The following is a 22,796-nucleotide window of genomic DNA, read 5'->3' on the forward strand; positions in this document are numbered from 1 at the left end:
GTCTCGGTTAATACGAAAAATGGACACTGAGCTTAATTGGACACTAAATAAAGTATGTCACTATGAAAAAAGTTTGACTGAGCATCACAAAATTAAATAAAATCTTCTTGCTCATTATTTGTGAAATGTTCTTTTTATCTTTTATCCTTTTATTTATACAAACCACTGTCAGAATAGCTGTAAAAGTTGCCTTGACTTGGGCCGTGTGGTTTGTGCTGATGTGTGTGGGACGTGTCTCTGCTCTGGATGTGTCCTGGTTAAGCTGCACCTCTGAGGTCAGCGAGCAGCACCAGTGTCTGTCGGGCACGAGAGAGAGACAGGGTCCCATTTACTACAGAGTTTCCCAACCAGGGATATGGGGGCCCCTGGGGGTTCCTGAACACTTCAGGGGGCTCTTGTTAGATATAAAAAAGAAAATGAAACTGAGTAGAATTTCAATATTCATTTCAAAGGAAAGTTTTAATGATGTTTTTCAGTAGAAGATTTGATTTTGAGATTATTTTCGCTTCATTTTGAGCACAACACACTGTTCACACACTGAGGCCGCGCTGTTTTGGGGATTTCGCTGCAGAGTGCCAACAATCCAGACCGTTTTTCATCATATTTGTAGCACCACAGCATATTCTGTGTTATAGCTTTGGACACATGCTATGGCTCGTCTGAAAGGTGAGACTCTAAGCTCTCTGTAGGTGAGAACAGTTTAATTCTACGTTCCTGAGAAATGTAAGCTAAACAGAGATACTTAGTGCTTTATCAAACACTCTCCTTTCTGATTAACTCCTCTCCCCCTCACCTCCTCTCTCCTCTCTGGACAGACACTAACGTTATGGGAAGAGGCAAATGCCTAAATATATTTGTTTCAAGTCAATTTTCAAGGACAACATTGTTGACACGTTTTGAAAAAGAGTTTCTAGTTTCGCAATTTAAAAAAAGAAAAAACGCATAATCGAGTTTTTCCGTTTTCGGCACTCAGTGTGTTAATACTGAATAATCTTAGTTCAGTTGGTCTGTTTAGTAATAATATTGGCAAGATCCTAAAGGTAGAGGGTACTCGGAGTATAAATGAACAACTACATAAAGGTGTATGTGAGACAAAAAACACAACCGTATCACAAGGGTACGGGTTGATACGATTTGAAAAATAAAACTGGGTCAGGTGTCCAAAAGTTCTACAGCAAAAGCTATGAGACATTATGAAGTGTTTGGAAAGTGTTTTGAAGATTGACGCGTGAATTAACAGTTTCAAATCGTTAGCCACGTAGCATAACTGCCTAAGTCATTTTGTATTGTTAAAATGGCAATAAGTGAAAAACAATGTGTTTCCTATAAAACGTCTTTTTACATGTTTTCCAAAATCAAAACAAAAATGACTTAGGCAATTATGCTATGTGGCTAACGAAATGTAGGTTTAACATGTTTTACAAGTGCTGTGTAACTGCTCCTGAAGAGATGAAACAGATATTTGAAACATATATATATATATATATATATATATATATATATATATATATATATAAATGGTCAGAGCTGAAGTGATAGAATTACGAACCACTGGGGGGGTCACTCTGGTCAGTGCACACCGCTGCACGCACACACACAAACCCAAACTAAACCGCTCTCCTCTGCCAAACAAATCCATGCACTTTCTCTCAGCATGCTCCACATTCATCGCATCCATATCCATAATCCCGCGCCGCTGGAAGAGGAAAAGAATGTCCGAGCCCTGCCAAGAGCGGGGCGGCGGCGTGTGCCCAGCGGAGGGGAGATGATGCAGGGCCGTGGAGGAGATGTCCACATGTGCTCCATGAAGAGGGGACTGTCCTTCACGAGTGACTGCCCACGGACCATCCCTCTCCCCGGCGCTGAGGGCGGACTGTCTGCCATCCCTCAGCCGCTGACAACACGGCTGCTTCTGCATGTGCCGTGTAATTATGGACACGGCGACACCGGCGTCTGTGGGAGACGGCGACGCACTGGGCTCCGCTTTATCCAACGTGTTTTCATCTCCAAACCATTTGCAGAACTAAACAATCTCATTTGTTGCGGTTGCAGATTCGGGATGTTGTGACAGTGCTTTATAGGAGCCGGGGAAAAATAATCATATCCAACAGGCAGAGAAGCAATCCAGCACATGTAAAGACTGGAGGGTGCAGCTCGCCAAGCAAAACACTAATGCAGTGAAGGAAATGTGGAGTTATTAATGGCATTTCCCTTTTCTGCTCCTCAAACATGGATGTACTTCTGCAGAAGGCTCTGGTCCATGAAGCGCCTTCAGCTTTTTTTAAGTCCCCAAAGCTTCACCAGCCTGTTCATGGCAGTGCTTATGGGAGACAGTGACAGGACCTCCAACATACAGACTGCACTTACTCTGCTCCAAACTGCTGCATCTTCATCAGTCAGTGGAGGTGAGATCACAGCATGTCCCTGCAGCCCTGCTCCACAGACAGACTGAGGGAGTCTTTCCATGGCATAACTCTCTGACTGAGCCAAGAGATTCCATTCAGTCTCTGTCTTTTAGTTTTGGACTATTTCAAACTGTTTTTATACAGTTGTTTATTGTGGTGAATGAGAACAGCCGACTCCACTGTCATTTCCTCCTAGATCAATAAAGTTTATATCTTTTCTTTCCCATTTCTTTTACAAACGTTTGAAGTTCACTTGGACGAGACCAGTCCCATCGTTCCTTTTCTCTTGGCACATTGTACATTGTTAAGACATACTACATACATTTTTAACATTGAACCTGTTATAACAATGTCTGCCCTTCAGAAACAGACCGCTTCAGCATGTTTGCGTACTCCTGTTCACTTTGGTCGTTTCTTCCTTTCTGTTGAAAGTGCTTCGATCTCCATTTCCTCCATTTTGTCGCCTCATAGAGAGAACGCGAAACCGTCCACCACGTTTTTCGTCCAGCCTTTTTCCTGTTTCGTAGACAATATTTCAAATCCAATAACGTGAAATATCAAAGCTGAGGTTTACAAGGTTAGGGTCAGGGGCTCAGTGTTAGGGGTGAGGGTCTGGGTAATGCCTATGTCAATGAGTGTCCTCACGAAGATACAAGTACAAGATTGTGTGTGTGTGTGTGTGTGTGTAGTGTGTACGTGTTAGGTAACTGACCTGAGCGTCCAAAGTTGCTGAGCTCGTTGGGGCCCCCGGAGTTGCTGGTGACCGGGAGGCTGGGGGCCGGCCAGGAGTCGGCTAACCAGGGGTAGGTGGGGTCAGAGGCGTTGAGCAGGCCCGGGCGGCTGTGGGGCAGAGGAGACACCAGGTTCTTTACTTGTGGCAATAGATGTTCAAATCACTAACATCCCCAATGCCTTTAAGGTTTAAGTCTGGACAGGCACTGTAAATCTTTTGTAATGAATGGTCAGCCCCCCCTCCCCCCGCCTGCCCCACCTGTGAGCACCAGAGAGGGCCGTTCAGTCTAACAGGTGGACCCCCCCGTCCTCGGGAACCGCCCACGGACATAAAAAGCCTCATCAGGACTGTAACGTGTCACGGGTGAGCGCCGCGGGGCCATTAGGAGAGCTTCACTGGTTACCGCGGTTACACACACTGCTGATGAGAGGGAAAGATGGGCCCTCGTCTTTGTTTGGCCGTCGGTCTGATTGAACTGCTCTCAGTTTGTTTTTATTGATGTGTTTACGCCGTGGTTTTGACCTGGTTGTAACTTTAGGAGATTCTGAGATTTCTGGCTAGTTATAGTTTTAATCAACTGGACCAAGCTGTGCCTTCAGGGGCCTTCACGCTGCCTTATTGTAGGGCGTTGTGTCGGCTTTGGATTGATCAGGAAATCAGTTTCCATTCGCAAATACTGACATGTTTTGGTACCACAGAATCCCCCCGACAACACTCTGAAATAAAAAAAAATGTTCTTTTTTTTTTCCACTAATGACTAAAACATGAAAAAAAATCCCCTCTCCGCATGAAAAGCTTTGATTTGTTAGAAAAACAATGACCGAAAACTTCTAATATGTTTTTTTTCTCTTATTCATGTTAATAAATGATGATAAATGACATCTGTTTTCCTCATTGACATGCACTGTCTCACCTTAACCCCTGAAAGTTGAACTGGGATGTTGAAACGCGTTAGGAAAGTGAGGAAATGTACGAGCAAACAAAGAAAATCCAGTACAGGGCTTTCAACCACAGAAATCAAAAGGGGAAGCGGCGTTTGATCCTAATGTATGAGGATAGTTAGCAAATGTTCAGTGTACTTCCTTATAGCCGTTAGCATACGAGCGATTGCCGTTATTGTTTACTTCCGCAATTTTGGCCGGATGTTTTGGTGAATGGTCGGCAACAGCTGATGCATCCAGGTCTCTAACTCGGTTTTATGAAATGATAAATCTGTTACAGCGCAAGAGAAGCAATGCCCTGTTTATGGACATTGTTTTTGCTGATTATAGGATTTTAATACATTTTTATCAAACATGAAAACGTCCAATGGATGTGACGACATCGCGATCACTCGTATGAGCCATCCAACATCACAAACTATGAACGATGGAGATGTTTTCAGCTGTTGTCCACCATCGACCACATTTAGAGCAAAGCTTTGTTAGAAATCACTAATGCATATGCAGGCCTTTGACATTCACATCATCTTACAAGTATGTCTATAATAAAGAAACCACAGAGATTACATAAAGGCCATGGAAAGGACAAAACAAACCTCGCCATTAGGGCCCGACCGATATGGATTTTCGGGGTCCGATACCGATATGAAGGGGGTTAGCATGGCCAATAGCCGATATCGGTCGACTGATGTGGGGATTACAGATGGAAATCTGGTGCAGCATCTTTGTAATGTAACTGCACACTGTCCTTTCAATAAGCTAGACTACTAAACAAAAAAAAATATTGGGAGGGCTCATTTGAAAGCTCTGACTGAGCTCTTTTCGGTGCTCTTTCCACGAAGTCTCTATCACTTTCGGTCTCAGAGATATCAGTATTTTGTCTGATCGCCGATATTGAAAATATCCCATTATCAATATAGGCCGATATATCGATCGGACCCTACTCGCCATACTTAAGTATTGTGCCTGCCGCTATTCATTTGTATGGGAATGGAGTGCTCAATTTAAATCATGTCTGGAATTCAAAGGCAAAAACATGTGTGCATTTGTAGGCACAAGCTCAGGTTTTTTGCATTTGTGTGATTACTTGGCTTTTAAAGACTCACTGTGGAGACTCTGCAACATTTAAAACTGGAATAATCACAGAGTTTGCGTCTTTGAGCAGGCCAAAAAAAGAAAAAGATGCTGTTCTTCCACTCTGAGTTGGTGTTATGGTGCAGTTTGATGGAATTGTGTCCTTTTAACCTCCATTGCGATGGTTAGAGTTACTAACTTGAATAAAAACTCCAGCTATAGCAAACCCTTTCTCATTTCCTAAAAAAATGCCATTTGACTGTCACCGGGCAGATTGCAGCCTTGCCAGAGCGGTCCGTCCCGCAGTAATCTTCCCCTCCTCCTGCTGTATAAGTGTTTGCTAATGCCCACGCGTTTAATCCCGCCCCCATTTGCGGCACGCTGGGACCATAAACACCAGATTTATACCTCCGCCGCCGAATTAATATCCGCGCCTCGACTTTATTTACGAGGGCTCACTGTCAGCTCGCTCCCCCAGTATTTATGACCGCCCCCCCCATCACCGCCCATCACCTGCCTCCAAATCAACGCCAGTCCGCCAAGGTTGCCATCCATCCGCGCCCGAGCGGGGATTGGAAGTTGGATGTGGACTTTGCGTGGGGGACATGGCCGTGTCTCTCGCCCGTGTCTCCGCCCGCCCCCGCGGTGCAGCGCGAATAACAAACGGCCCCACGCCGCGGATCGCTCTTCTTTTTAATTATTCGTGGGCGCGGGTTTGATAAATCCAAGGACGGGGCGACCATTTGCACTGTCAGGGCGGGGTCCCGGGCGAAAGGGGAGAGAGGGGGTGTAGTCATGCGGGACGGGGGGGGGAGGCAGTCAATGATGGGGTGATTATGAGGGGGACATAATGTGAAAAGCAAAGCCAAAGCAAGTCATTCTTTTCACAATTGACACTGGATTTACTCTCAGCAAGGCTCCAAATCCACCGCCCGCCACAAAGGAAAGGTCACCAAGAATTGTATTGATGATGGGAGAGCGTGACCACAGCGCAAAGTGTTCTCCAGCACATCCCAAAGATTCTCAGCCGGGTTAAGATCTGGACTCATCATGCTCCCTGATCCACTCTTTCTCACTGTGAGCCCCGCGAGTCCTGGTATTGTGATCTTGGAATATGTGGGCAGCAACTTTTTGGCTTCATCCTGTTGCCGACAAATGTCCCTGAAAGTGTCGTTGGTGTTAATGATAAATCCAATGGCCGCTGGCTGCTCTTAATTACTTTATGACCACGACCCTGGGGGCCGCCATTGCCCGGCCATTGCTGTAGTACCTCCATATCGCCACTAGGCCCCCATTGAAAAGCATTGGAGTTTAGACACCTTAAAAACAACTTTAACGCCTGGTTTCTATTATTTCAACACTAGACTAGGCTAGATATTCCTCCTGAGATAACGCTGGGTTAATCACAATATATGAAACCAGGCTGGTTTTCGTAATATGAATTTTTGAAATCTTGTACTTAATGAGGGTCGGACTGTTAGCATTAGAGCAGCGCGAGCTACACGTCACGCAAGGGCCGAGTCTACGGTGAAAATCCCGCCCGTATGTCCTTTTTAGGAACATGCTTAGTCAGAGCTGGCGAGGGGGAGTCTGTAAATCCGCCATGAATTCCCCCACGACCGTGGTCATTATAGTAAACGGGGAGGAGTGAGCATAAGACGTCCATTTTTTATTACAGTCTATGGATAAATCTCACAGCAATACTGCCACGCCATTGGCTCAAATCGCCGCTAATTATTATTTATTATTTATCCGTTTACTTAGTCGGGACCGTGCAGGGTAATGAACACATTGAGTTCATGGATGTAAACACGCCAACGAACTGCACAACCTGGCGGCTTTGGGACCAATCACAGGACGGGGACGGACAGCAAGACGATGACGCACTATTCGACAGACGGAAAAGCTTGAAGTTTGTTTACGAATAACAAAATGAAAAAAGCAAAGTTTATTTACAGATCCAACATGACAGCAGCGACTCCATCTTTTGATCGAGCTTTAGACCGTGTTCTAAATAGTTTCGCTCAAAAGTTTACAGCGGGTACGTCACATGTCATTGATACGATGATACGATTGGCTAAGGCCACTGCAGACACATATGACAGACATTCAGCCCAATGAACGGCTATGGACGATCGTAAACCACACCCTCCTACGAGAACATGAACTCGTGGTCCCCAGACTAAACGGTTGCGATGGACTCATTTGCATCTGTCGTCCCCCACTCGCACTCACAAACACACCCTCATTCATCACGGCCTATTGTACATGTTTTTAGTTGGGGGTAAGGGGAGTACCTGGGTGAAACACATAGACACAAGGAGAACATTCAAACTCCACACAGTTAGCTTTACACTCTTAGTTCCCTGAGAAGCTGCAAGATTGTTTACATGGACAAAGAGACACCTGTGCTAAAGTCTCTCCACTGGCTTCCTGTTGAGTTTAGAATCAAATTTAATGTAATAATTTAATTTAATCCGTCCCCCTCACATTTAAATCCATAAACAGTTTGGCTCTGCTCTATCTCCAAGACGCCATCGTTCCATATCGGCCAACCAGAGCACTCCGCTCTCGAAACTCAGGGACAAGTGAGTCTTCGAGTCTCCAAAATCACTATAGGAGGCTTATGGAAGAAACTCCCAGCTCACGTTAAAGAAGCAGAAACAGTCCCTATATTTAAGACTAGGCTCAAAACATACCTCTGAGAATGAGCTTCTGGACAGGTCAGTTAAAGCTCTAACCCACAGCTTGAAGTAAAGCTGCCTTAGGAGGAACACTTCTCCTTCACCGGGAGGAGCTCCATAAACAAATCATTCTGAGCCTGTGAGCTCCACTCCAGCTGCAGCATATTGTGTCTGTGTATGAATATTTTGTCAGTAAAATGTCTAAAGCCGCTGCTAACCCTCACCTAAACATGTTCCTATTTCAGTCTTCTGTCTAACGTTATTACTGTGAAGGGAAGGGTGCTGCCGTTCTTATCAGGACCAAAATCCATGAGGATATTCTGCCATTTTCCAAATAAAATAAGACTGAAAGGTTTGGATCTATGGTATAATTCTGTCGTGAAAACATCCACCTGCTTGGAACTGCACAAAAACAGACGAGATTCATGGCAGAGAATAAAGATGGCCGACACGGATGCTCAGAAGGACTGTGCACGTCTCCACTACAGCAGGTGAGTGAGTGCGTCCGCCCCCCCCCCAGGGCCTGATGGGACATTCAGCAGCCGAGCAGAGCGCCGTGCTTCATTTGGGGCCCCTCCACTTTCCCGCTCTCTCATTAGACTCTGGGACAGAGGCAGAGAGTGGCGGCGCACGAGCCCATTACCTGGCCCTGTCCCGGGGCTAGAGCCGGTGCCAGGTTTCCCCCCGGGACCCGCCTGGTCCTCCGCAGCTCAGACACAAAGCCCCATCGCGCTGACTTACTGCTGACTGCTGAAGCGGCCCGCAGGAACAGCGGCAGAGGAGAGAGCGCCGCACTTTTTCACTTTTGTGGACTGGCCGCTGCATTAGATACTGAATAATACAGAAACAGAAGGGGAGATGCACGGCCTGGACTGGGTTTAGCTGTTCTGATCTGGATCTGCAGTCGGTCAGGTCTATGTTCAGCAACACTAAGAACGAGATCAGCTGAACATCCTGAGTGACCAGGTTATTCCATCAATGGATTTCTTCTTCCTTGATGTCACGGGCATATTCCAAGATGACAATGTCAGGATCAGGGAGCGTGGGACGGATCGACCGCCGCAGAGTCCAGATCTCAGCTCCATTGAGAATCTTTGGGATGTGCTGGAGAAGGCTTTGTGCAAATGGTCGCGCTCTCCCATCATCCGTACAAGATGTTGGTGAAAACTTAACACGACACTGGATCTGTTCACACTGCAGGAACGGAGCTGGAATCGAAGGCGGAACAACTGAATATGAGAGCATGTCGTCACACTGCAAACGGTTTACTGTTTTCTGTCAAGGATCATGAAGAGTCCAGCAGATGGAGTGATGGAGTTCATAATGGCCTTTGTAATTAATTAATCACATTTAAGCATCATTTATTTTTTAGAGGTATTCCGATGCTTCTTTGTATTTTCCTCCATGGAGATGTGAGGCCTGCCATTGTTTATTTAGGAGAATGATCTTTTATCGTTTATGTGGCTTAACAAGTTTGACAGTAAAACTATTCTTGGCTTCACGCCGCGTTCCTCCCTAAGCAACGTCTGCAGGAAAAAGGAAACTGAAAAAGTGTCTGTGTCGCCAAAGCAAAGTGGGATTCATTTTGATTCATATTTTTAATCATTTAATCATTAATTCATTCCTCGTAGTTAATCAAACAGCCAATTTTATTGGGATATTCGCTTGGAGGACATTCAACTGTCTTTGGGATCTGAAAACATCACTGAACGTGAAGGGAAACAGTGGAAAATGGCAAAACTCTATTTCACTGTCTCATAAAGTCAACTTTCACCTGGAAATAGAAATTGTCCGATGATGTTTTATTGATTCAGCATTTGTCCAGATTTACCAACAGACGCCATATTTTACAGCTTTGTACAAGGGCTGGACGATATGGACAAAATTTCATATCTCGATTTTCATGCCAGATATCTCGATATCGATACGATATACTGTTGCTTAGGTGAAAACCAAGCATTTTTAGAATAATAACAACATAATAATAAAGAGTACCGTTTTATTGATGAAAATCTATATCGTTTATATCTCTTTTTTCTATTTTAATGTTTTGAAAGTTCATATCTCGATATCATTGTGATAATGATATATCATTGCTTGTTCGATATCAATATCTTGAATGTTCATATCTCAATACAATAACGAAATATCTTTCAGCCCTATTTTGTACAGTTTGTTCAAGGTTTGGTCGGAGGGATTTGTTGAATGAAGCTTAAAGAACAAGACAACATCAAGAACAGTCTAAGATCTAGTGCTTTGACTTTCTTTGTCCCTTTGTCACTGAGATCTGATACAGGGAAGTGACGGCGTTTCATAACAACGTTTGCCTGAAGACGTGTCAGACTGAACCGCAGGTCGATCATGTGACTTTGTGCGTGTAAACAAACCTCTGGCGGCTGATGGCGGCTGATGATGGATGCCTGTTGTGAGGCCTAAATTAGGTCCTCACTCATATTCGCTGACAGAATAATCATGTTTTCAATGTTTTCATTAGCTCCTGATGATGTAAGACTTCAGTGCGTTGGCCATTCCAAAAAAAAGGAGCAACATTACCCTCGCGTGCTGATCATTTATTCCACAACTGTTTATATGGCTGCTCTTGCTATGGGGCTTTCTAGACACTCATAGACAAATAACTCTTTTATTTTATATGGAGTCATGGCAGTCGACATTTCTTGCACTGCCTGACCAACAAAACTATTGTCACATAAAAGGCTAAGCTCTAGTATTTGGTTGCAGCGCCTTTTATTGTGCAATCAGGGAAGAAGAAATCCACTGATGGAATAACCTGGTCATTCAGGATGTTCAGGTGGTCACATTGTGTTGCTGAGCCTAGTCCTGACCGACTGCAGCAGCTGCAGATCAGAACAGTCAGTGACATGCAGGTGTGCTGTGTGTAAACTACAGCCAAGAGGACTTTAGGCTGAACTTATGAGAGACTTCTTCCTTCTATTTCTAAATCCATGTCTAAACTTAGAGAGGTATCATATGTACTTCTGACAATGTATTTATTGACCCACGGGGTCCCTGGAATTATTTCCGATCAAAAAGAAGATGAAACTGAATTGCATTTCAGTAGGATTGTAAAGGAAAGTTAATTTTAGTGATACTTTCCAGTAGAAAGTCCAGTGCATTGAAGAGTGTTTTGGTCTTAGTTTAGATTTAGATCCTGAACACTAACACATCTGAGTTTAGTTGATCATTTCCAAAATAATTGGTGGTACTATCAAGATAAGGGGTGCTTTGAGTCCAAATGAAAGACTCAAGGGGTGCGCCAGGCAAAGGTTGCGAACCACTGGTGTAAAGCATGATGCAATTTTTATGTACTTTAATGCTTTAAATATTGTACATTTGTCTTTAACCTCAGTTTGTAAGATCATGGAGGTTGCCACCTGTTAACCTGTTAACCCCCACCTGAAACGAGGACATGTTCTCCAGTCTGGCATTACCCAGATCGAAAAGCTTCTTGAAAAAAAGGGTCTAAATCGCAACAAAAACTAGAAGAAAACGAGTGAGAAAAGGCAACAAAAATGCGATGAAAGTGCAACAGAAAAGTGATCAAGCTCCAGTCAGGAAGCTTTTAGAATTTGGACTTGGTGAAGGCAGGTGGTTTTTGGTAACTTTCTATCACATTTGTAAAACAGATTTGGTAATGTGTCCTTCTCCTCACCCTCTGAGAGCATCATCCCAAACTGCAGACTCTATGAACCATCCATCGGTCTCCTTCCCCTTCCGACCAAATCAATCCTTAAACATTTTGCATGACGAGTGATTCCACCTGCCGATGGCCAACCCTTGATCAATCCCCTTCATGGATAATCTCCTGCCTCCTCATCGCCAAACCCGCCGGCGCAATCGGCAGACCCGCCCCTTATCAGCTTCTATCAATCCCCCGACCCGTCTCCAAAGTCGAACGCTTGCGAGTGTGCACCAATCTGGCGGCGATTCATCTTCCGCGAATCATTTCTCGCGTGATCGATGGAGTGCGATTGTTCAAGTCGGGCCAATTTAGCTCGGCCCAACCAGGAGCCGGGGGGAGTGGGGGTGGAGAAGGGGGGGGGGGGGGGGTAGGCGCCGGCTCCATTTGCTATTGTCTAATTAATGCGGCAAACACGGCGGGTTTACGGATGAATATGTTAGCGCGGATATCGGGCTGACGCGGCGAGCCAGATGGAGACGTGGCGGCATCTGGGCGCTGATGAACAAACCTGAAGGGAGAAACCTGCCAGATCATAGTTTCACACCTCCATCAACCTCTGGTTTCAGTCAGCAACAATGCTACTTCCACAAAAACGATGACAGCATATTCTAGTCGACGAAATGAACACTGGAGGCCGGGCAGGGAGGAGGGGAGCTCACTTTTCTTCAGAGAGGACTGAATCCAGCAACATCTCCACTTTAGTCGCTCCACACATGGAGGCTTCAGGCTGATGAAGCACAATAAGTGTCAGATGTTATTATTTATGAGGCCACAATCCTTTACAATACATGCGGCCTGCAACCCACCGTGGGGGCTGGATCACGACGTCGACAGTCCTGGTCTTGAACAAATCAACGCGTTTTTTGTTAATTTTATGTAATTTTAGTAATGGTTTTAGAGATAAAACAGTTAGTTATTAGACTATTAGACTGAAATTCAGCCCCCACGGCGGGTCGTGAGCCGCAAATAATGTAGAGGACTCTGGCCTCATTAATAACGGCCTAATCTTACTGTGCTTCATCAGCCTGTGTCACATGGCTCTCAAAATGCTACATGAAGTCATTATTCATTCACTCCACATTCGATGGCAATAAGCTACTATTGTAGCCACAGCCACCCTGGGGCAGACTGACCATTTACCACGTGGCTATAATCATAGATGTATATAAAGGCTAGATGTCTTAAGGCAGAGTCACTTCCGGCAGAACAGGCGGCCATCTTGCCACAGGGAGGCTTTCTGGCGAGCTCAAGTAAGTGAGTGATCGGCACAAACACAAATCCTCATATCTTGCTCAAATCTTCACAGATTTACTCATATGTGTTCAGTGTCATACTGACATCTCTGAAGTTTATAACAAACCAAACCGTTTGAAAATTGAGCAAGTTATGCTTATTTAAAAGTACATTCACCATAAAACACAACGTTATGAGTGAGCGAGCTCCCTGTGGCAAGATGGCCGCCATGTGCGGACGTCGCCCTCCATTGGCCAACAGCGCGTATGTGACATCTGTGTGACAGCCTTTATATATATGGCTATAATATCCTGATCTCATATTATGTCAGCGCCCTCTACTGGACATGTGTGGAATTCATTCCTTTTTTTAAATTTAACATTCCCCCTAGTGGCTGGAGTGAGCAAACTGGTTATTTCTTTAAAAATCCATAACTGCACAGGAATGGGCTAAAGACTTACTTTTTTTTGGGACATGCTCAGAAATTCATGCTCCTCTAAGGAGCGTGAGGACATTTTAATGCATAAAATATCTTATTTGTATGTGAAAACATACAAAAGAAAACTTACAAAGATACATATTTTTTGTTTTATTTTATTTTGACCTTTTCCCTGCAGCGTCTCGGCTTACGCCTGATTGAAATTATGGGTGATCGAAGCCAGTATCAAAAGTACTGCTCCTTATGTCTATAATATTGATACATCTATGTCTTTAAATAATAATCACTATTATTTGTGGTCAAGAAGAAGGTCTGCGATGCACTGGACTTTGAGAAAGGCTGCTTGAAGTATTTCATTTCATTTCATGTTTTAATAAAATGTGTTCTCTCAAAATGACTGGTTTGATTAAAGTTGAGTAACCAGAGTCTGTTGTTCTTCATAATGGTTATAAATTGATGGCGAGGTGGGCGGCCAGGTGGCTGAGTGGTTAGGTGTCTGTGTGTCAGGTTAACGACAATAAAAGCACTTTGCCTTTCTATCCAAACTGCAAGAATCAGTCCTAGATTGAAACAAGAATCACAGACACAGTATCCCCCATAACTGCTTTGAATGTGTCCCGTGACCTAATTACATGTTTGAAGCCCTCTAATGCCAGCATGTTGCATGATGGAGCGCACTTGTATCACTTCACAGCCCGTTCCCGTTGGTTTGGGGAGGCTTCTCAGTAATGCGTCTCTGTGGTCCGTTCTGGGAGCAGAATTAGCCACACCGCTCGCTCCCATCTCCTCCAGCTCCACTGTTTCTCCTCCAATTTTCCACATAAGCGCCTCGGTTGTCAGCGCGGCCGGCACATTTGAAAAGTCTGCATTTTCAGCACGCTCCGCTCCGCATATCTTTAGTCCGCAGCAGCGCTTTCACAAAAGAGCAATCGGAAGCACTCGGGAAAGTCCAATTTCCACAGTTTTGGCGGGATGTGGGAGAATGCGGGTTATTACGGACGCCGTTTTAAAGCTTTGAGGGGAAATAATGAAGCTGAACTGGAAAATGGCTCCTGCTACCTGTCCGTCAGCGTCCGCCAGTCACAGCGTGTAAGTAATTGGGACAGATACATTTAGACAGAGGTGGTCAGTAACAAAGTGCATTTCCACTTTTACCCCATTACTTCTGAAAGAAAATAGAATACTTTCTACCCCACTACATTTCTATAAAGGCTCCAAAGTAATCCAAAGTAGTCCCATTTGACATACTTGTAATGAACACTCCAGAACAGTAGGTGGCGCTGTGCAGATGTACTGGCAATGCCGCTGACTTATGACACGGAAGCAGATTTGTCCCCGTCGTGTTTCCGAACAGGAGGTGAATTCAGGTCAAATCTGAAGCATGTTCTACAACAAATAACTTTTATTGGAGTAATATTGGACCATGAATATCACTATCTGTACTTTTGCTCAAGTAATAGGGATGAGATTTCTCGTCACGATGTAAAGTTGTGATACATATATATTTTTCTATTAGGCTGCTATTTAGATACATACACTCACTGTAGAAGGCTATAGAGCTTAAGGGAATATTTAGGCAATAGTTCTGTAACAGTGTGTACTTAATATGCTGATTGGCTATTGTAAAAGAAAGATAACTTTGATACATTTCAGGTTCAGTCGCTTGGGACCGCCGTGTTTAAACCTGCAGTCTGGAGCCACTGCAGATACACGCCCACAGATACACGCCCACAGATACACGCCCACAGATACACGCCCACAGATACACGCCCACAGATACACGCCTGCACCCTGTTGCTTTCTCTTTCACTTTGTACTAAAGTCTGTTGGAATCCTGTTGGATGTACCTCTGCACGCCGCGGTGAGTCTGGGCGGATCTGTCTTCTATTTTGTGATGTACACGTGAATAGAAGAAGCAAAACAACGCGGACGTCGCGTGTGGGAAATAACGTACAGCAGAATATGAAGGGATGATGACAGCGAGCCATTTGAGGAAGACAGAGGTCCATCTAACTAAGAATCACTCTCTGTTTAATGTGTCAGTGTCTGGCACAGAAACTCTGTTCAATTATTCATGATTACAATCGCAATCGGATCAGAATACGCCTACTGTCCAAAGTGTGCCTGGCCTGCCAAACTACATGCTTTTTCATATATTTCAAAGAAATATAGTCTGGGAGTAAGCATGATCTCAACGATTATTTATACTATTATTTTAACTAACTTTATTTTAAATTAAACTTTATTTTTTATAAAAACATGCATCCTTCATCTACATAGTTTAGGCTTCAAACAGACCCTTTTGTGGACCTGCCCCCACAGTTTGAGAACCTTTTTCACTTGCACGTCTCTGAAACTGCGTCCTCAGGTGAGGGAGGTGTGTTTGAAAGTCATTGTTAGAGCCAGTGCTACAGGACTTACAGAGTACAGAGCGACACATCTCCAGATACATACAGCCGTCCCTCCATCATCACTGAGAGTTTGAACTGAGTTTAGAGCTGGTGTTTGTAATCTGAGCACCACATTGGAATCAAGTGAGAAAGAGTAAAGGCTGAGGAGCGACGTGCTGACGGGTTCTCCAGTGCCAGAGGCTCCATGTCACAAACTGAGCCCCAGCAGAAGCTGAACCACACAAACAGCAGCTTGATACGAGTAAATGCAATAAGTGCAAAGAATCAGCTTCTCTGAGCTTCATTTATTGTTTTTTATTTGACAAACTAGTCCACAATAAGAGGCTCAACATGACACCCTTAAACAGAGATGAAAGAGAAGACAGCTGCCTCAAGAGGAAAACACTGGTCTTCGTTTTCAAACGTGGTGAGAAGCTCCTCTAGTCAGATCATGTAAATCACAGATTAGAAGCTAAATAAGGTGAATAGGTACTTCTATGACGTGAACACAGTCAAACAAATCTCTGATGCTGCTCATTTGAACAGCTGAAAATGACCCCAAAGTAATGCCTTACTGCGTTAAAAAAGCACCTTTTACTAGAATACTCAGTATTGTAACGCAGTACTAACTAACTGTAGAGTCCGATAGAGAGATTGAAAAGTCAAATATTGCTGATTTGTCCTTTACCTGGATGTAACTAACTGTCCTGACCGCGGCTGCTGCAGTCGGAACAACCTGAACATCCTGAAGGACCAGGTTACTCCATCTATGGCTTTGTTCTTCCCTGATGACATAATCCAAGATGCCAGGATTTATACTGTAAATTTCAGTTTGTGATATATCTGCTGCTAACACACACATATGTAAACCCATCCACGCTGTAGTTCTGTGTTAAACTGTCACAATCGATTTATATGCATGCCCTTATATCTTTATAGTTTTTATAGTTTATTATTTATCCCTATAAAGTTTTGTGTTAAATGTTTGAGGTTGAACGTTTGCGCTAAAGAAAATTCCTGGTTTGTGACCTTGTTGGCAACAAAACAGATTCTGATTCAGGGAGCGTAAGACGGATCGGCCGCCACAGGTCTGAACCCCATTGGGAATCTTTTGGGATGTGCTGGAGAAGGCTTTGCTCAGTGGTTACACTCTCCCATCATCAATATAAGACTCTGATGAAAAAAATGTGAGACATTGCAGAGGCTTATTGAAACAATGCCACAATGAATGCTAAAGGTGGCGAACCAAATATACCTATTTTTGGATGACTTTTTTCTTTTGGTCAGGCAGTGTATTACTGTTATTGCACAAACTAACAAATGATGGGTATCGCTGATTACTGACGACTACATAGTACTTTTGCTAAATCCCTTGTGCACATTCTTCCTATCGGGCTGGTGTTGAAAGAACTCCACTGCAGTAACGCTCCAATATCTATGCAGTATCTTGAAGTATTCAGTCCCCCGTCATCCCAGCCCCGCTCCAGCACCTTCCCCTGTCTGTACGCGATAACCCGCACACAGACCGAGGGCCCCTTCTCTTCGAGGGCCCCGGGTCGGGCCCCTCTGTCCCCCTCTCACCTGTCCCCTGGGTAATGATTCTTCCATTACTGCTCGCGCCGGGATGCGCACCACCCACGCGCCCTGACAGAGGAATCCATCACGGCGAGTCCGAGCGCGTGCATCGCGGCGGCGCTAAAGACTGATGACACAACAACAGGCGTCTGCGCCAAGTGCCCGTGCTAATTCTGCGGCGGGAGATTTACGACGCCGCATGTGTGGGAAAAACGTGTGTTTACGAGAATCTATGCACAAAGCGATCAGAAACGCGCCACTGCGAACGCCGTTCATCAGCGCGTGTAGATTAAGACAAACGCAGTGGTTTGGACTCGGACGAGTGACTGATGTTCATTTGGGAAAACTGCTGAGCAAACACGTGTTTTCTTTCTCATTTTTTGTACAATGAGTAAACATAAGCAACGATATCGAATAACCGTTTTTCTGACAAGTATAATTAAGATTGGATTTGTTTTTTAAAGTCAATCATGAGCTCACAGTGCACATGCTAAACCAGAGAGCTGACGTCTGAGAGAAGCGTGTTTGTAGAGCTCCAGTCACATGCTAAACCAGAGAACTGACGTCTGAGAGAAGCGTGTTTGTGGAGCTCCAGTCACATGCTAAACCAGAGAGCTGACGTCTGAGAGAAGCGTGTTTGTAGAGCTCCAGTCACATGCTAAACCAGAGAGCTGACGTCTGAGAGAAGCGTGTTTGTAGAGCTCCAGTCACATGCTAAACCAGAGAGCGGACGTCTGAGAGAAGCGTGTTTGTAGAGCTCCAGTCACATGCTAAACCAGAGAGCTGACGTCTGAGAGAAGCGTGTTTGTAGAGCTCCAGTCACATGCTAAACCAGAGAGCTGACGTCTGAGAGAAGCGTGTTTGTAGCGCTCCAGTCACACGCTAAACCAGAGAGCTGACGTCTGAGAGAAGCGTGTTTGTAGAGCTCCAGTCACACGCTAAACCAGAACTAAAGTCTGAGAGAAGCGTGTTTGTAGCGCTCCAGTCACACGCTAAACCAGAGAGCTGACGTCTGAGAGAAGCGTGTTTGTAGAGCTCCAGTCACACGCTAAACCAGAACTAAAGTCTGAGAGAAGCGTGTTTGTAGAGCTCCAGTCACATGCTAAACCAGAGAGCGGACGTCTGAGAGAAGCGTGTTTGTAGAGCTCCAGTCACATGCTAAACCAGAGAGCTGACGTCTGAGAGAAGCGTGTTTGTAGAGCTCCAGTCACACGCTAAACCAGAGAACTGACGTCTGAGAGAAGCGTGTTTGTAGAGCTCCAGTCACATGCTAAACCAGAGAGCGGACGTCTGAGAGAAGCATGTTTGTAGAGCTCCAGTCACACGCTAAACCAGAGAGCTGACGTCTGAGAGAAGCGTGTTTGTAGAGCTCCAGTCACACGCTAAACCAGAGAGCGGACGTCTGAGAGAAGCGTGTTTGTAGAGCTCCAGTCACACGCTAAACCAGAGAGCTGACGTCTGAGAGAAGCGTGTTTGTAGAGCTCCAGTCACACGCTAAACCAGAGAGCTGACGTCTGAGAGAAGCGTGTTTGTAGAGCTCCAGTCACATGCTAAACCAGAGAGCGGACGTCAGAGAGAAGCGTGTTTGTAGAGCTCCAGTCACACGCTAAACCAGAGAGCGGACGTCAGAGAGAAGCGTGTTTGTAGAGCTCCAGTCACATGCTAAACCAGAGAACTGACGTCTGAGAGAAGCGTGTTTGAAGAGCTCCAGTCACACGCTAAACCAGAGAACTGACGTCTGAGAGAAGCGTGTTTGTAGAGCTCCAGTCACACGCTAAACCAGAGAACTGACGTCTGAGAGAAGCGTGTTTGTAGAGCTCCAGTCACATGCTAAACCAGAGAGCGGACGTCTGAGAGAAGCGTGTTTGTAGAGCTCCAGTCACACGCTAAACCAGAGAGCTGACGTCTGAGAGAAGCGTGTTTGTAGAGCTCCAGTCACACGCTAAACCAGAGAGCTGACGTCTGAGAGAAGCGTGTTTGTAGAGCTCCAGTCACATGCTAAACCAGAGAGCTGACGTCTGAGAGAAGCGTGTTTGTAGAGCTCCAGTCACATGCTAAACCAGAGAACTGACGTCTGAGAGAAGCGTGTTAGTAGAGCTCCAGTCACATGCTAAACCAGAGAGCTGACGTCTGAGAGAAGCGTGTTTGTAGAGCTCCAGTCACATAATAAACCAGAGAGCTGACGTCTGAGAGAAGCGTGTTTGTAGAGCTCCAGTCACATGCTAAACCAGAGAGCGGACGTCTGAGAGAAGCGTGTTTGTAGAGCTCCAGTCACATGTTAAACCAGAGAGCTGACGTCTGAGAGAAGCGTGTTTGTAGAGCTCCAGTCACATGCTAAACCAGAGAGCTGACGTCTGAGAGAAGCGTGTTTGTAGCGCTCCAGTCACACGCTAAACCAGAGAGCTGACGTCTGAGAGAAGCGTGTTTGTAGAGCTCCAGTCACACGCTAAACCAGAACTAAAGTCTGAGAGAAGCGTGTTTGTAGCGCTCCAGTCACACGCTAAACCAGAGAGCTGACGTCTGAGAGAAGCGTGTTTGTAGAGCTCCAGTCACACGCTAAACCAGAACTAAAGTCTGAGAGAAGCGTGTTTGTAGAGCTCCAGTCACATGCTAAACCAGAGAGCGGACGTCTGAGAGAAGCGTGTTTGTAGAGCTCCAGTCACATGCTAAACCAGAGAGCTGACGTCTGAGAGAAGCGTGTTTGTAGAGCTCCAGTCACACGCTAAACCAGAGAACTGACGTCTGAGAGAAGCGTGTTTGTAGAGCTCCAGTCACATGCTAAACCAGAGAGCGGACGTCTGAGAGAAGCATGTTTGTAGAGCTCCAGTCACATGCTAAACCAGAGAGCTGACGTCTGAGAGAAGCGTGTTTGTAGAGCTCCAGTCACATGCTAAACCAGAGAGCTGACGTCTGAGAGAAGCGTGTTTGTAGAGCTCCAGTCACATGCTAAACCAGAGAGCTGACGTCTGAGAGAAGCGTGTTTGTAGCGCTCCAGTCACACGCTAAACCAGAGAGCTGACGTCTGAGAGAAGCGTGTTTGTAGAGCTCCAGTCACACGCTAAACCAGAACTAAAGTCTGAGAGAAGCGTGTTTGTAGCGCTCCAGTCACACGCTAAACCAGAGAGCTGACGTCTGAGAGAAGCGTGTTTGTAGAGCTCCAGTCACACGCTAAACCAGAACTAAAGTCTGAGAGAAGCGTGTTTGTAGAGCTCCAGTCACATGCTAAACCAGAGAGCGGACGTCTGAGAGAAGCGTGTTTGTAGAGCTCCAGTCACATGCTAAACCAGAGAGCTGACGTCTGAGAGAAGCGTGTTTGTAGAGCTCCAGTCACACGCTAAACCAGAGAACTGACGTCTGAGAGAAGCGTGTTTGTAGAGCTCCAGTCACATGCTAAACCAGAGAGCGGACGTCTGAGAGAAGCATGTTTGTAGAGCTCCAGTCACACGCTAAACCAGAGAGCTGACGTCTGAGAGAAGCGTGTTTGTAGAGCTCCAGTCACACGCTAAACCAGAGAGCGGACGTCTGAGAGAAGCGTGTTTGTAGAGCTCCAGTCACACGCTAAACCAGAGAGCTGACGTCTGAGAGAAGCGTGTTTGTAGAGCTCCAGTCACACGCTAAACCAGAGAGCTGACGTCTGAGAGAAGCGTGTTTGTAGAGCTCCAGTCACATGCTAAACCAGAGAGCGGACGTCAGAGAGAAGCGTGTTTGTAGAGCTCCAGTCACACGCTAAACCAGAGAGCGGACGTCAGAGAGAAGCGTGTTTGTAGAGCTCCAGTCACATGCTAAACCAGAGAACTGACGTCTGAGAGAAGCGTGTTTGAAGAGCTCCAGTCACACGCTAAACCAGAGAACTGACGTCTGAGAGAAGCGTGTTTGTAGAGCTCCAGTCACACGCTAAACCAGAGAACTGACGTCTGAGAGAAGCGTGTTTGTAGAGCTCCAGTCACATGCTAAACCAGAGAGCGGACGTCTGAGAGAAGCGTGTTTGTAGAGCTCCAGTCACACGCTAAACCAGAGAGCTGACGTCTGAGAGAAGCGTGTTTGTAGAGCTCCAGTCACACGCTAAACCAGAGAGCTGACGTCTGAGAGAAGCGTGTTTGTAGAGCTCCAGTCACATGCTAAACCAGAGAGCTGACGTCTGAGAGAAGCGTGTTTGTAGAGCTCCAGTCACATGCTAAACCAGAGAACTGACGTCTGAGAGAAGCGTGTTAGTAGAGCTCCAGTCACATGCTAAACCAGAGAGCTGACGTCTGAGAGAAGCGTGTTTGTAGAGCTCCAGTCACATAATAAACCAGAGAGCTGACGTCTGAGAGAAGCGTGTTTGTAGAGCTCCAGTCACATGCTAAACCAGAGAGCGGACGTCTGAGAGAAGCGTGTTTGTAGAGCTCCAGTCACATGCTAAACCAGAGAGCTGACGTCTGAGAGAAGCGTGTTTGTAGAGCTCCAGTCACATGCTAAACCAGAGAGCTGACGTCTGAGAGAAGCGTGTTTGTAGCGCTCCAGTCACACGCTAAACCAGAGAGCTGACGTCTGAGAGAAGCGTGTTTGTAGAGCTCCAGTCACACGCTAAACCAGAACTAAAGTCTGAGAGAAGCGTGTTTGTAGCGCTCCAGTCACACGCTAAACCAGAGAGCTGACGTCTGAGAGAAGCGTGTTTGTAGAGCTCCAGTCACACGCTAAACCAGAACTAAAGTCTGAGAGAAGCGTGTTTGTAGAGCTCCAGTCACATGCTAAACCAGAGAGCGGACGTCTGAGAGAAGCGTGTTTGTAGAGCTCCAGTCACATGCTAAACCAGAGAGCTGACGTCTGAGAGAAGCGTGTTTGTAGAGCTCCAGTCACACGCTAAACCAGAGAACTGACGTCTGAGAGAAGCGTGTTTGTAGAGCTCCAGTCACATGCTAAACCAGAGAGCGGACGTCTGAGAGAAGCATGTTTGTAGAGCTCCAGTCACATGCTAAACCAGAGAGCTGACGTCTGAGAGAAGCGTGTTTGTAGAGCTCCAGTCACACGCTAAACCAGAGAGCGGACGTCTGAGAGAAGCGTGTTTGTAGAGCTCCAGTCACACGCTAAACCAGAGAGCTGACGTCTGAGAGAAGCGTGTTTGTAGAGCTCCAGTCACACGCTAAACCAGAGAGCTGACGTCTGAGAGAAGCGTGTTTGTAGAGCTCCAGTCACATGCTAAACCAGAGAGCGGACGTCAGAGAGAAGCGTGTTTGTAGAGCTCCAGTCACACGCTAAACCAGAGAGCGGACGTCAGAGAGAAGCGTGTTTGTAGAGCTCCAGTCACATGCTAAACCAGAGAACTGACGTCTGAGAGAAGCGTGTTTGAAGAGCTCCAGTCACACGCTAAACCAGAGAACTGACGTCTGAGAGAAGCGTGTTTGTAGAGCTCCAGTCACACGCTAAACCAGAGAGCTGACGTCTGAGAGAAGCGTGTTTGTAGAGCTCCAGTCACACGCTAAACCAGAGAGCTGACGTCTGAGAGAAGCGTGTTTGTAGAGCTCCAGTCACATGCTAAACCAGAGAGCGGACGTCAGAGAGAAGCGTGTTTGTAGAGCTCCAGTCACACGCTAAACCAGAGAGCGGACGTCAGAGAGAAGCGTGTTTGTAGAGCTCCAGTCA

The 22,796-nt window shown here is 45.9% G+C and overlaps 1 protein-coding gene across 6 annotated transcripts in view; it reads right to left on the reverse strand.

Moving 5' to 3' along the window:
- robo2 (roundabout, axon guidance receptor, homolog 2) overlaps positions 1 to 22,796 on the reverse strand; it is a 567,892-nt gene that overhangs the window by 48,560 nt on the left and 496,536 nt on the right. For all 6 annotated transcript variants that reach the window (XM_079559100.1, XM_079559104.1, XM_079559102.1 and 3 more), the window contains one exon: positions 3,118 to 3,245. In XM_079559100.1, coding sequence (XP_079415226.1) covers positions 3,118 to 3,245 — 128 coding nt within the window. The remainder of the gene's footprint in view (positions 1 to 3,117; positions 3,246 to 22,796) is intronic.

Source organism: Gobius niger, assembly GCF_951799975.1.
Source record: "Gobius niger genome assembly, chromosome: 1".
Classification (NCBI taxonomy): domain Eukaryota; kingdom Metazoa; phylum Chordata; class Actinopteri; order Gobiiformes; family Gobiidae; genus Gobius; species Gobius niger.